The 14,102-nt window shown below is 46.3% G+C and overlaps 2 protein-coding genes across 2 annotated transcripts in view; one reads left to right on the top strand and one right to left on the bottom strand.

Annotated features, from left to right (window-relative positions):
* Positions 1 to 8,121, bottom strand: part of cdk4 (cyclin-dependent kinase 4) — an 80,154-nt gene extending 72,033 nt beyond the window's left edge. Inside the window, exon 1 of the mRNA XM_042344171.1 lies at positions 7,993 to 8,121. The gene's annotated coding sequence lies outside the window, so the exon portion shown is untranslated. The remainder of the gene's footprint in view (positions 1 to 7,992) is intronic.
* An 87-nt stretch (positions 8,122 to 8,208) lies between these two features.
* Positions 8,209 to 13,755, top strand: mettl1 (methyltransferase 1, tRNA methylguanosine). Its single transcript, XM_007912400.2, has 6 exons — positions 8,209 to 8,517; positions 9,773 to 9,939; positions 11,586 to 11,770; positions 11,980 to 12,093; positions 12,423 to 12,524; positions 12,863 to 13,755. The coding sequence occupies exons 1-6, from the start codon at positions 8,432 to 8,434 to the stop codon at positions 12,977 to 12,979; spliced, it is 771 nt and encodes a 256-aa protein (XP_007910591.1). The 5' UTR covers positions 8,209 to 8,431; the 3' UTR covers positions 12,980 to 13,755.
* Positions 13,756 to 14,102: the final 347 nt, after the last annotated feature.

The raw sequence follows: 14,102 nt of genomic DNA, 5'->3' as shown, positions 1-14,102 counted from the left end.
CCCGTGTCCTCTCCTGCACGAGGCTCCGTGACCCTATCGCTCCCATCCTCGCCCGACTCCACTGGCTTCCCATCACACAGGGGATACAGCTCAAGATCCTGGTCCTTACCTTCAAAGCCCTCCACCGCCTTGCTCCCCCCGACCACTCTGACCTCCGAACCCCCTACCATCCTGTTCGCTCTTTCCTCTCAGCGGGCTCTGGCCTGCTTCACGTCCCCCGCCTTGCTGGTCCCACTATTGGCAGGCGGGTCTTCCACTACCCTCTGGAACTCCATCCCGCAGGCCTTCACATCTCGCCCCCTCCCTCGCCACCTTCAAGACCCACCTCAAGACCTTCAACTGAAGAAAGTTAGCTCTCATCCAGGGCTTGATGTCTGACAGACCCTCCACTTCGATTGTGCTTTCGACCTTCCTGTTTCCCCCCTGCCTTTTTCCCTCCCCCACCCTAACCCTCAGCTTGGATCCATAACTCTGTCTGTCCAGCGCCTTGGGACGTCCTCCCAACATGAAAGGCGTAATACAAATGTAATTTTGTTGTTGTTATTCAGTTGGAGCGAAGGCTATAAATCATCAATTAAAGGTCTTAACATCGTATAAGGACATATATGCATAACGCTTTCACCCCAACCAAAATAGTTATGTGCATTTAGTGCACTGTGGTTAGCACTTTGAACTTGTAAAAGTAAGGTTAGACATGGTGAGAAAATATATATAAAATGTGAAAAACGTAAATTAAATTATATAAATTATAGTTCAGGGTATTCTGAGCACAGCGACAAAAGGAAGACAAAGTGTTGATTCCTTCAAACACAGAGTAGTTTTCTTTTAGTAAGTAACATTATGGGATACAATACATAGGTATTTCGGGACATTGTTTCACCCACAAAATACAGTCAATTCACTTTACAGTATATTCTGTGAAGCGTTTTGAGATGTCTCAACAATGTGATAAGGCGCTACATCAGATGCAATTATTATTATTTATTATGTGTGCATGCGACCGCCAGGACGGTGGAAGGCAAACTAGATGGACCTTGGTCTTTTTTCAGCTGAGCCAAGGGGATGGGGAGGATGGTGACCAAAGGCACGGTCAAAAAGAAAGGTCTTCAGCAGAGACCTGAAAATAGGAAGAGAGGGGGCGAGGCAAAGGGAGCGAGGAAGGGAATTCCATAGCCTCGGGGCATAGTGGCTGACGGCACGGCCGCCAAGGGTGGAGCAGAAGACTCGGGGGATTAGGAGGAGGCCAACTCAGAGGAACGAAGGCAACGGGTACTGTTTTGAGGAGAGAGGAAGTCAGAGAGATTGGGCGGTGCAGAGGAGTGGAGGGATTTGAATACAAGGGTGAGGATCTTGAAGTTGATTCTCTCTGGGATAGGCAGCCAGCGCAGTCTGGCCAGGACTGGGGTGATCGGGGAGCGGAGTTTGATGCGGGTGAGAATGTGGGAGGCAGAGTTTTGAATGATTTGGATTTAATGTATGGTAGTGGATGGGAGGCCGGCGAGGAGGGCGTTAGAGTAGTCCAGCCGAGAGGTGACAAAGGCATGGGTTTCAGCAGCTTTTGGAGAGAGGTATTGGTGGAGACGGGCGATGCGTCGGAGGTGGAAGAAGGCGGTGCTGGTGAGGGATCGGATGTGGGGGAGGAAGGATAATTGGGGGTCGAACCTGACACCCAGGTTGCGTACGGGTTCGGAGAGTTTTAGGGGGAGGTCGGGTAGGTGAGGAGGTGAGAGCCGTGAGATTTTAGACGTTGACGAGAGCCAAAGAATATGGCTTCCGTCTTGTCAATGTTCAGCTGAAGGAAGTCAGGTGGAGTCCTGTAGCTCAGTGGTTAGAGCACTCGCTTTGCAAGCGAGAGACCTGAGTTCAATTCCAGGCAGGGCGAAACCTTGGGCAAGTTTCCTTACTCCACACAGAGCCTAATAATAATCCCTCCAAAACCAAAAACAATAATAAATTGGTCATTTTCAATCCACGACTGTTTGTGGGACATTGCTGTGCGCAATTGGCTGCCGCGTTTGCCCACAAATATACAGTCAAATTCACTTTACAGTGTGTTCTGTGAAGCGCTTTGGGACGTCCTCCCGACGTGAAAAGCGCTATATCAAATGCAAAGATTATTATTATTATTATTTGCGCTCATCCAGCCCCTGAGATCTGACAGGCAGCTGACAGAACACCAGGGGACTGGGGGTCGCAAAGAGAGGTGGAAAAATAGAGTTGGGCGTCGTCCGCATACATGTGGAAATGTACCCCACGTCTGCGGATGACATCCCCAAGAGGGATTATGTAGATCAGAAAGAGGAGGGGCCAAGGATGGATCCTTGGGGTACCCGCAGATAACCGGATGAGAGTGGGAGGAGAAGCTGTTTGTGCAGATGTACTGCTGGCGGTTTGTGAGGTAGGACTCGACCAGGCGAGTGCGGTCCCACTGAGGTGGATGACGGAGGAAAAGCGGTGGAGGAGGATGGTTTGATCGACTGTGTCGAACGCCACGGAGAGGTCCAGGAGGACAAGGAGGCAGAGGGATCCCTGGTCACAGATAGAGAGGATGTCATTTGTGACTTTCACAAGCACAGTCTCTTTACTGTGGGCGGAAACCGGATTGGAGGGGTTTGAAGAGGGAGTGGAAGGAGAGGTGTGCGTGAAGTTGATTGGCAACAACGCGTTCTAGGACTTTGGCGAGGAAGGGCAGGTTAGAAATGGGGTGGTAGTGGCTGGGGTTTGAGGGATCTAGGGAAGGTTTTTTGAGGAGTGGGCTGATGACAGCAGTTTTGAGGGGGGCAGGGACTGATCCAGAGGAGAGGGACTTGTTGATGACGTCAGCCACTAGTGGGCAGAGGAGGGGGAGCTCGGTGACCAGCAAGTTGGTGGGGAGGGGGTCGAGGAAGCAGGTGGTGGGTTTCATGGAGGTGATAGTGGGTGAGAGGGAGGAGGGAGAGATGGGGAGAAAGGAATGTAGGATAGGGGTGGTGGTAGGAGCAGATGATGGGGAGGGTGAGGGGGACAGAGAGGGAAGGGTGGTGAGTGATAAGAGGCAGATGGATGAGGCTGCCTGGCGGATGTTGTGAATTTTAGATGAAAAGAAGTCCATGACCTCCTCGCACTTGGCATTTGATATGAAGATTGAGGAGGCCTGAGGGCGGGCACGGAGGAGGTAGTGGATGGTGGAAAAAAGGATTTTGGGGTTGTGTTTAGCCTCCAAGATGATGTTGGAGTAGAAGGCCGTTTTTGCACGTGTCAAAGAATGGCAGTAGCTGTGTAGATGCTCGAGCCACAGTTGGTGGTGGACTGTCAGGCCAGTTTTCCGCCATCTGCGCTCTAGCAGCCGGTTTGGGTTTTTAGGTGGCAGAGATGGTTGTTGTACCGGGGGATCGGGTAGGTTTGAAGATGGTCCTGGATTTCAGGGGGACGAGGGAGTTGAAGGTGGAGGAGAGGCGATCATGGAGCAGCTGGACGGCTGCTTCAGGATCTCCGTGGGTGGAAGGCCAGAGGGATAGGATGTTTGATGATGTGAGGGCCTTTGTGAGGGTCTCAGGGGGTAGCTTTTTCCAAGGGCGATAGATGGTTGAGAGCTTGGTGGAAGAGAGAGGGATGTGAGAGGAGAAGGAGATGAGGAAGTGGTCCGAGATAGCCTTGTCCACTATGCTAAGGTCGGAAATGTCAAGGCCGTGGGTGATAATGAGGTCAAGGGCATGACCACAGTTGTGGGTAGGTGAATTTATATGAAGAATGAGGTTTAGGGACGAGAGGAGGGCAGTGAAGTCGGCAGAAGTGGTGCAAGGGGAGTTTAGGTGGAGGTTGAAATCGCCCATGATGAGCAGGCGCTCAGAGCAGAGGAGAGTAGAGATGTCTGTGTGGAATGAGCCAGGGGCCTTAGGGGGACAGTAGACAAGGAAGATTTTCAATGGGAGAGAGGGGTGGAAGAAGGTGAGGTGCTCGAAGGAGGGGAAGCAGCCAGAGGAGTAGGGGTAAGACCAAGGGAGGCTTTGGATGGGAGGTGTGGTGGAAGGTGTAGCCTGGAGGGGAGGCTTCCACTAGGGGGACGTGGTCACTGGGGGAGAGCCAGGTTTCGGTGAGCCCAAGAATATCAAAGTGCTCGTCCAGGATGAGGTTGTGGATGGTGAGGGCTTTATTTGAGAGGGAACGGACGTTTTGGAGGGAAATGCGGGTGGGTTTGCTGGAGGGAGGGGAGGGAGGAGAGGGAAGAGAGAATGATGCAGAGAGGATTTTCGGGTGTACAGGAGAGATGGTTGTGGAGAGTGGTGTGAGTAGAGAGTTGGGGAGGGTACGTATAAGGGAGGGGGAAGTTCGGTTTGCCTTAAGGAGGCAGTTTGAGCGGAGGGAGTGAATGATTGGACATGTGCCACACCTCCCATGTTTAGAATAAAATCAATTTTGGAACGTCAAAGACTTTCCTCGTTCTGCAGTTATTCTTTACGGATCTGGAAATCAAAACATTTTAAATGTTTGGAGAAAAAACATTATAATAGCTATAATACCTGCAATGTGGCCACTTATAATCTAAAACCTTTTCACTGTGGCTATTTTGTATAAACAAAGTATAACTAACTAACTAATGGGTTGAAACAGTGGAACTCCAACTGTCACCATTCACTTTGATGTGTACAACATTTTACAGCAGTGCAAAATTGAATCAATTACTTTTTAAATCACGATTTTCTGGTTTATTCAATGAATATTCCGAATTAGCATTGCTACCGCTGCAATTCCCCAGGTATCAGTTTGTGCTGTAATTTAAATTGACCTTGCAAATTTCCTAACAACGGCTTCCATCTCCTATACTTAAACAGAGCTCTAGAATTTCCAGAAACTTTTGAAGAATTCTTTTACAAGTGACATATTATAGGTGCAGATATGCAAAAATAGCACGTATTCAACAGTTAGGACATTTATGAAGCTTTACCAAATTCAGGAACACAAAGTCAATGAAAAGGCTTATGACACAGAGGGTTTTGAAAATATGGAAAGCTCTGCCCCAGAAAGGAGGAGGCAAGTCGAAGGGATTAAGGAAGAGAGTTCCAGAGTTTGGGGGCATAGTGGCTGGAAGCACAGCCTCCAATGGTGGAGGAGACAAGGGAGGAGGCAGGATCCGTCTGAGCAAAGGGGCAGGGTAGAGGAAAAGTGAGGTCGGAAAGTTAGGGAGTTGCTACAGCATGAGGTGATTTGGGAGTGAATGTGAGGACCATGAAACCCATCTTTTCTGCAGTAAAAGCATGGCAAGGACTGTGGTGGTTGGGTGTAGAGTTTGGTACTGGTGAGGATACAGGCAGCGGAGTTTTGAATCAATTTAATTTTATGAATGGTGGAGCTGGGGAGACTGGTGAGGAGATCATTAGAGAAATTGAAGAGTGAAGTGCTTAAAATGTGGATTTTAAGGTATGTTCAAAAAAGATGCACAAGCATTGGTGGAACTTATATAGATATTTGGGAAGTTAGCGATGCAACAGAATAGTAAAATACCACTTTGGCAGGGAACTATTGTGGAATCAGCTAAATCCTAATGGCTTTTATGACTGGGCCCATGCCAAACATATAATGAGGTCAAGTTAATAAAGTAATAAACTAATTCCTAATTTCGCACATCATCGATTTACGCACTGGTGAACTGTGAATTTCATTTATATTTTATCTGGTACTAATTAAGACAAAGAAACACATTTTCTACTCTACATGCATGATTACCGATTACGCTTTTATACTTCAGTCATTCAGAGCTCAGATTCGGGATAAAATATGATGTTTGGGTAAAGTGTCTATTGATGATTAACAGTGTTTTTAGCTCAGTGATTTATGGCCTGAAATTTATGAAGTGGACATTGACATGCAAAGTGTGAGAATGGTGACATTTATCTGCATGCAGTCTGAATGCTTGGGAATCAACCAGTTTTAAGCAGTTACTCTAAGATAATAATAATCCTTGCATTTAATATAGTGCCTTATCACGTATTCAAAACTCCTCAAAGCGCTTCACAGAATATACTGTAAAGTGAATCGACTGTATATTTTATGCGCGAGGATGTCTTGAACAACCTCTAATGATAATGGAAACCATCCAAGATGAAGTAAGAAGGATTTGTTTTTGTGTGCCTAATGATTGCCTACAGTTCTGTATCCCAGTTTCATTGAGTTTGCTCAAGTGTTTTATTCCACCTACCTTAAGCTTTTATCAATAACATCTCCAACATTCACTGTAGTGGTGAATGGAACTCATGGGGACCAGGGTGATGAAAGCCACCAATTATTTTTTTTAAAAAATGGATAAATAATAACAATAATCCTTGCAGTTGGTAAAGCAATTTTCATGTGAGGAGGATGTTGAAAACTACTTGACAGAATTTTTACTCTAAAGTGCAGTAACTGCATTTTGTAAGCAAACGCAGCAGCTTATCTGCACCCAGCAACTTCTCAAAAACAGTCATGAAGTGAGTGAAGAGAAACTCCCTCCGTTTGATTTTCCCCTGAACAGGGCACAGGCTGGGAGCTTGGCTTAACGTCTCATATGATGGATCACCCCTCCATCGGACAATGTGGGGTCAGCTCAAAGCCCCCACGAGACACTGAAGCTTGTGAGCTCGAGCCGAGAGTGTGACCAACTGAGCAGGGCTGTCACGTGCTTAAAGAGGAAGGAATAGTAAAGAGATTGGAGAGTGAGATGAGATTGCAGGGTTAGACCTCATGTGGAGACCAATACCAACACCAACTTGATGGTCCCCATAGTACTGCGCTGTGATACCCTGTGATTCACTTTCCCCCTTTTCCTATTATGTATAATCTCTGGGGGAGTCCCGTAGTGTAGTGGTTAGCGCACTCGCCTCGCAGGCGAAAGGACCTGTGTACAATTCCCACGCAGGGCAAAACCTTCCACAGGTTTACTTGCTGCACACGCCTCTGGTTACCCAGCATTGAGTAGGAGACCGATTTTTGGGTTAGGGTTAGGTTAGGGGTCATAATCCCTCCAAAAAAAAAGGTAACAGTGATTTTGTTACTCAACCCACAACTGTCTGTGGGAAACTGCTGTGTGCAATTGGCTGCCGCGTTTCGCCCATTAAATACACAGTCACTACACTTTACAATATATTTGTTGATTGGAGTAGTTGGGATCTGGAATGCGTTACCTGAAACACTGATGGAAGCCGATTTGCTAATAATTAAGAGAAAAGTAGTTAATTATTTGGGGAGGACAAGTTTGCGGGGCTATGGGGAGAGAGCGGGGGAGTGGGGTTGGTCAGGGCTATGGGGAGAGAGCGGGGGAGTGGGGTTGATCAGGGCTATGGGGGGGGGGGGAGTGGGGATGATCAGGGCTATGGGGGGGGGGGAGTGGGGTTGATCAGGGCTATGGGGAGAGGCGGGGGCAGTGGGGTTGGTCAGGGCTATGGGGAGAGTGGGGTTGGTCAGGGCTATGGGGGGGGAGTGGGGTTGATCGGGCTATGGGGGGGGGGGGAGTGGGGTTGATCAGGGCTATGGGGAGAGAGCGCGGGGGGGAGTGGGGTTGGTCAGGGCTATGGGGAGAGAGCGGTGGGGGAGTGGGGTTGGTCAGGGCTATGGGGGGGGGTGGGGTTGATCGGGGCTATGGGGAGAGCGGGGGGGAGTGGGGTTGGTCAGGGCTATGGGGGGAGTGGGGTTGGTCAGGGCTATGGGGGGAGTGGGGTTGGTCAGGGCTATGGGGGGAGTGGGGTTGGTCAGGGCTATGGGGGGAGTGGGGTTGATCGGGGCTATGGGGGGGGGAGTGGGGTTGATCGGGGCTATGGGGGGGGTGGGGAGTGGGGTTGATTTGGAAGCTCTTTTCAAAGATCAGCACAGACACGATGGGCCGAATGGCCTCCCCCTGTGCTGTATAATTCTAGGATTGTATATATTCCCTGAAGCGCTCTGAGGCGTTTTCACGACGTGATGAAGCGCTGTATCAAACTCAAGGATTGTTATATATATGTATATAGACAGCACATAAATACAATGAAAGAACATCTTTACTTGACTCTTGCCCCGGTGACCGCCGGTGACCGCCGGCCTGGCCGCGCCGCACTGACCGCCCCACTCGCTGCTCCAGAAACTTCCGCGCCCTCAGCCGCGAGGCGCAGTTGACGGCTTTCCCATCCCCCGCCGCTCACCGCGGTCACGTGGTCCTGGCGGACGGGAGGGAGGGCGGGAAAGGGGCGCTCGCGCGGTTGATTGATGACGCGTTCCGCCAGCAACGCCCTAGCAACGGATGCGCGCGCACGCATCGCACGCACGCGGAACGCAGAGTGACGCTCGCGGCCGGAGTGACGGTTTACTTTCAAACCGGCATTTCTTTCCCCCCCTCTCTCTGCGCTCGCCGTGTGCACTCCCCTCTCTCGCCGTGTGCACTCCCCTCTCTCTCTTCTTGTTTTTTTAATATCTTTTTTTATCCGGAAAAAAGGATCCCGCAAAGATGGCGGCGGCCGCCTCTGCACCGCAGAAGCGTTATTACCGGCAGCGTGCTCACTCCAACCCCATGGCGGATCATGTCTTCCAGTAGTGAGTGTGGCTTCACAGAATTATACAGCACAGGGGGGGGCCATTCGGCCCATCGTGTCTGTGCTGCTCTTTGAAAAGAGCTTCCAAATCAACCCCACTCCCCCCTTCGCTCTCTCCCCATAGCCCTGACCAACCCCACTCCCCCCCCCCCCCTTCGCTCTCTCCCCATAGCCCTGCAAACTTGTCCTCCCCAAATAATTACTAAGAGAGGGGCTTCGGTCTCTCAGGCTCCACCCCTCCTCCATCACCACCCCCCACCACTGAGAGTCAATTAATTCTTAAGTCCAAACTCTTTCTGTCAGCCGGGTGTCTGACACGTGCAGAAACCCATCACCGTTGCTTAAGAGTCTTCGAACCGAACTGAGATTTCCCCACATCCCACTTACACGTGGAAATCCCAGAGATAGATTGTTGGAATGGAATACGCTCTCTCGCTCGCTGGAGGAACGCATTCTGCTTACCTATTGTATTAGGTGCAGGTTGGCAAGAGGGACCCCATAGTGTGCATTGGGGTAACTGCTGGAATCTAACCAGCTAAAACCACATAGCTTATCCATTGATATTGCTGACTGGCAAGCTTTCCCGGTGGTTGTCCAGCTAGGACCACCCTATCCGTTAGGGCTTTGGGTTGCAGGATTAAGGGGAGCTGAGTGGGATGACTCACTGCCCCCAGTGACTGGTCTGCCCTTCCAGGCCCTGCCGATGAGCCAGGCTGGGCTGTGCTGCCATCAGTAGTGCCCTGGAATACTCCGGACCTATCTGGCTCAAGAACCGGACTACCGAACCCATCACAGAGGGCTGGCTGGATTCCATGTCATCCTGGAGCCAGTTCAGCTCCAAGGAGACCCCGCTTACCACCCCACCCCCAGAGGATAGTCAAGCTCCAGTCATATGCTTGACTGAGACTTTTATGTAGATTGGACAATTACCCCGGAGATCTTAATGCTGGCACTAATATGTATTGGTTTCCAAAGTGAATGGCATCCTCAATTTTTTTGAGGCTAGGTAGATTTTTTTTAGCTTTGTTAAAATTTGTGCATATTTTGCAACAGTTTATTGGATACACCTCAATATCTGCATAGTAATAAAAATAATCCTTGCATTTGACATAGTGCCTTATCACGTTGTTGAGACGTCTCAAAGTGCTTCACTGAATGTAGTGTAAAGTGGATTGACTGAATTTTGTGGGCAAAATGCGATAGCCAATTGTACAGTGTCCCACAAACTGGTGGCTTAATATGTTTTCTCTATAAAGTCCAGTGAACCCTGAAAGAATGGATTGGTCTCAATACTACCCTGAGTACTTCAAACCACGCCCTGAAAACAACCATCATGTTGATAGCAAAGATCTTGTAACTGGAAAAAAATCACAATTTCGGGTGGAATTTGCAGACGTAGGTTGTGGATATGGCGGGTTACTAGGTAAGACTGTTGATCGAAAGTTACTATACTGCTGGAAGGCTAGCATACATTTTCAAATCGTATTGCGTCCTCCTAATCCCCGACCAACCTGCCCACTCCCTCCACTCAGCGGGCTCCGGCCTGCTTCACGTTCCTCGCCTTGCCAGCCCCACCATTGGCAGGCAGGCCTTCAGCCTCTCTGCCCCCACCCTCTGGAAATCCATCCCACAATCCCTCCGCCTCGCCCCCTCCCTTGCCTCTTTCAAGACCCGTCTCTTCTTTGGTTATCCTCTTACCCCTGCCGTCCACCCCTCCTGATCCCAACCACCAATTCAAGTGCGCCTTGGGACATACTCCTGATGGGAAAGGTGCTATAAAATGTAATTTGTCATTGTTCTGAAAATCTTGGGTGGTAAATTTATAAAGAATGCAAAGACCAAACTTTCAATCTTGTGTGTTCTTGTTTGGCAGCTTGAGGTTACTGCATCACGTAGATAGCTTACTTGAGAGGATACATAACTAGAGGGTAAAATCAAAGTGACTGATGGAATGTATTTGCAGACACTTGGGAAAATGTTGCAATAACTCTTGTAAGCAAGGGATAATAAATGTCAGATTATTGTTGAAGACTGGGCACAAATTGTGGATTTGGCTTCAGATGTGGACCTCTAGTCCAGGTTTTCATAGTGTGATGCGTAAAAACATTTGAGGAGCTTAATTTCATATTCTCAGCTCAACGCCTTGAGCATTGGGGAATACTAAGAATTATTGCCCAAATATTTTTTGTTTGCATTGCACTGAATTGTATTTGTAACTGATTAATCAATCCAAGTTGTGTTATTTTGTGGTTATTTACTAATGGAAAGACCCTTTGGAAACTAGTACTTGTATTCAAAGATGAGTGTTGCTTGCTACTCATCAACTGTAAAAATATGACATACAGGGATTCCATGGATAACTTCCTTGAATGTGTGTTATTGAAGTGCCAATTTTTTGCCACTAGGTGATGTTATTGCTTCATGTCCACCCTCAGGACAGGAACCGTGTGTTACACACACAACTGTGTCCATTAGTTCCTTGGAAATATTTTAAATCAGTCAACAGTAATGCCAAGTGCAAAATTTCACATCGGATTTATTTTCATGCATTACTCTCAAGTTTATCCACTTCAACTGAATGTCGCTGGGTATGCTGTAGTTTGTGATGTGAAGATATAGCAATAGACATATGATTTTGAGTTAAATTTAATTTATATATCATAACTGCAGCATAGAGTATGTTGTGACAAAATGATTGGCCAGTTTCCTTTAGCAATTCTGTGATCAGAAGACTGGAATATCTGAGGCTTCAAAGCTTAGTAGACAAATTAAATTGGACAGGAGCGATTTTCCCTTGGGGAACATGGATATTGCAGTTTCTTCTTTGACCAGATTAATAAATTAAAATTGGAGCAGGAAAAATGCAAATTGGACAGGCTGAGGGAATGATTTTAATTGGTAGCTCACTCAATATACAGAACAGTCAAGTGCATTTATTCTGGACCAGCCAGGCAGCACTTGAGGCTGATATAAAATATATACCCCATGTGGATAAAAATGTACAGAAGCAGGGTTTTACAACCTGCACTTTCTATTGATGTATTGATTTTATTCTTTTCCTCTTTCCAGTTGAGTTATCTCCTCTCTTTCCCAATGTGTTGATGCTTGGTCTGGAAATCCGAGTGAAGGTATCTGACTATGTCATAGATCGCATTGACTCTCTGAGAGCTTCCAACCCTGGAAAGTACCAGAACATCGCTTGCATCAGAAGCAACGCAATGAAGTATTTACCAAACTTCTTCCAAAAAGGGCAGGTACAACAACTGGGATAAGAGAGTTAATTGTTTAGTGTCTTTGTGTCCTGACACTGTAAACTGTTATCTGGCAGAATTTTCTTTCTTGTTGGGAGTTGTTGCTAAACAATCTATTTGCAATAGACCTTTTAAGCTTGAAGATAGTGCTCATGTACTGATTGTTTTAACATTTCTGAAAATGCTTTCTTTCTTTCTCTCTGTCTCTGCAGCTAAGCAAGATGTTCTTCCTTTTCCCAGACCCACATTTCAAAAAGACGAAGCACAAGTGGAGAATTATTAGCTCCACTCTGCTGGCTGAATACGCTTATGTACTGCATGTTGGGGTAGGAGCCTTTCATTTCCATCCATTTATCTTGGCTGATTCTTGATTTGTGGTTTCATTATCCCCATTGCTAGGTTTATTAAAGATGAAATGTTGGAAATGGACTCTTAAAGAAATGCAAATCACATTCTTTAATTCTGAAGCTTGTGGGGTGGGGGGGACCATAATTCTGAATCTTAATTGGTCATTTACCTCACGTCTATGGGACTTTGCTTTCAATCTGGGTGGCCATTGCATGTCAGAGTTTATCCATGACATCTGAGAGTTTCTGTATTAACAGTATTTAACCCCTTGTTGTATAATCCTTAGATAATTATTCTTCTCTTCTAGGGTCTTGTTTATACAATTACAGATGTGCAGGAAGTGCATGAATGGATGCTGAAACATTTCACAAATCACCCACTTTTTGAACATGTCCCATTAGAAGAATTGGTGAGAATTTTATTCTAGAAGCTTAGAAGAATTTTATTCTTGAAGACTTGAGTTTTGGATGTTTTTGTGGGCATATTTTCCATAGTGTTCATAGACTTGTGGAAACCAGTTTCCAAATTAAGACGAGTGAGTTTAAGAAATTCCCAAATTCTGCATGCTATTAACTGAAACCAGTCTGAAATTTGGGCTCAGGAATCTTCCTGCGCTATATTGTTCGCTTTATGATGCATTTTCAGTATTTGTGGAAGCCCAACTGTTTCCTTCCACCATTTTTGAAAATAAATCAAGAACATTTTACAACTTGAAATAATTTCCTTTTTCTATTTTTTTAACACCAGAAAGATGATGTGATTGTTGAGCGTCTCAGTGCATGCACAGAGGAAGGCAAGAAGGTGCTGAGGAACAGAGGTCAGAATTTCACTGCTGTGTTTAAACGGGTTGACGAAAAATCATAAGTCAGAAATCTGAAGAGGAAAATTCCTGAAAGCAGCACTTCTTGCTGACTGTTGTAAAAAAAATGCATAAATTGGAACAAACTGGACACATGTACAAACAACACGTGGCTGCGGAGATTGTGTGAAGAGAATGTCCCACATCTTTAAACCTATTTAAATCAAAAGGAAAATATACCATCCGGAGTCTTCAAAGAAAAGCCAGGAGTTGATAGTTTTATATACAAGGCTATACCATAATGAGTTGATATTTTGATGTGTTGGTTCACAGTGAAAGCATCAGTTTGGAAATCTGTAGCCATCAAATGACATTTTTATTTACTCTTTGTGTCTATTTTGAATTTTAACCACAGCAATAAATGAGAGGTATATCATTAAAAATGTTATGCAATATGAAAATCCTGCAGAAGGCAGGCCTTGGCAATAACTGCTGCTCATTTTAGTAGCTGCAGATTCTTCACGTGGTTGAGGCTGTGCTTCAGTTTTAAGAAGATCCTCAATCCTAACCACACTTCCAAACTGTTGCACAGGTGAGGACTCACCAAGACAAACATAAGTGGAGCTCCTTATTAGTCCTGCCTAGTATTGCTGTATCATTTTCCCTCACATAGTGGAGTGTGAATTCTGGAGACATTACAATTGTAGTTATCTGGGAAAACTAATTGTGAACTGAATATTTTTTGCTGTAAATGTATTACGGATATAACTGAATTAAACATCATAAGGATCCTGGTGATTCTGAGAATCGACCATATTGATCCTTACTGGCATGAATCAAATGGGCATGTGTGTGTTTGTTTGAATAGTTGTATGTTATTATTTTTATTCCTCTTAAGTATTACATTTTTTCATAAGACCAAAAATGGCCTGTATGCGCGGCATTCTCAATATCGAGCAATTCTGCAGCTTGTGACATGGTATTCTTAACTTCACCTCTGCTCCTCAGAATTTGTGATGACTTTTTTTCGAAAAAAAAGGAAGATATGAACAAATTCCTTTCCTCAGCATTGTATGAACTACTGTATCTCTGAACTTTGTGCTGTTGTGGCTAGGTATTAAGTAAGCAAAGTGATTTCGAGGACCAATAGCAGATGAATACAGGTGTGAAGGTGGTGATATACAGGTC

Source organism: Callorhinchus milii, unplaced genomic scaffold, assembly GCF_018977255.1.
Source record: "Callorhinchus milii isolate IMCB2004 unplaced genomic scaffold, IMCB_Cmil_1.0 Scaffold27, whole genome shotgun sequence".
Taxonomy (NCBI): domain Eukaryota; kingdom Metazoa; phylum Chordata; class Chondrichthyes; order Chimaeriformes; family Callorhinchidae; genus Callorhinchus; species Callorhinchus milii.
The sequence above is the reverse complement of the archived record's forward strand: the minus strand, read 5'-3'. Positions and strand labels throughout refer to the sequence as shown.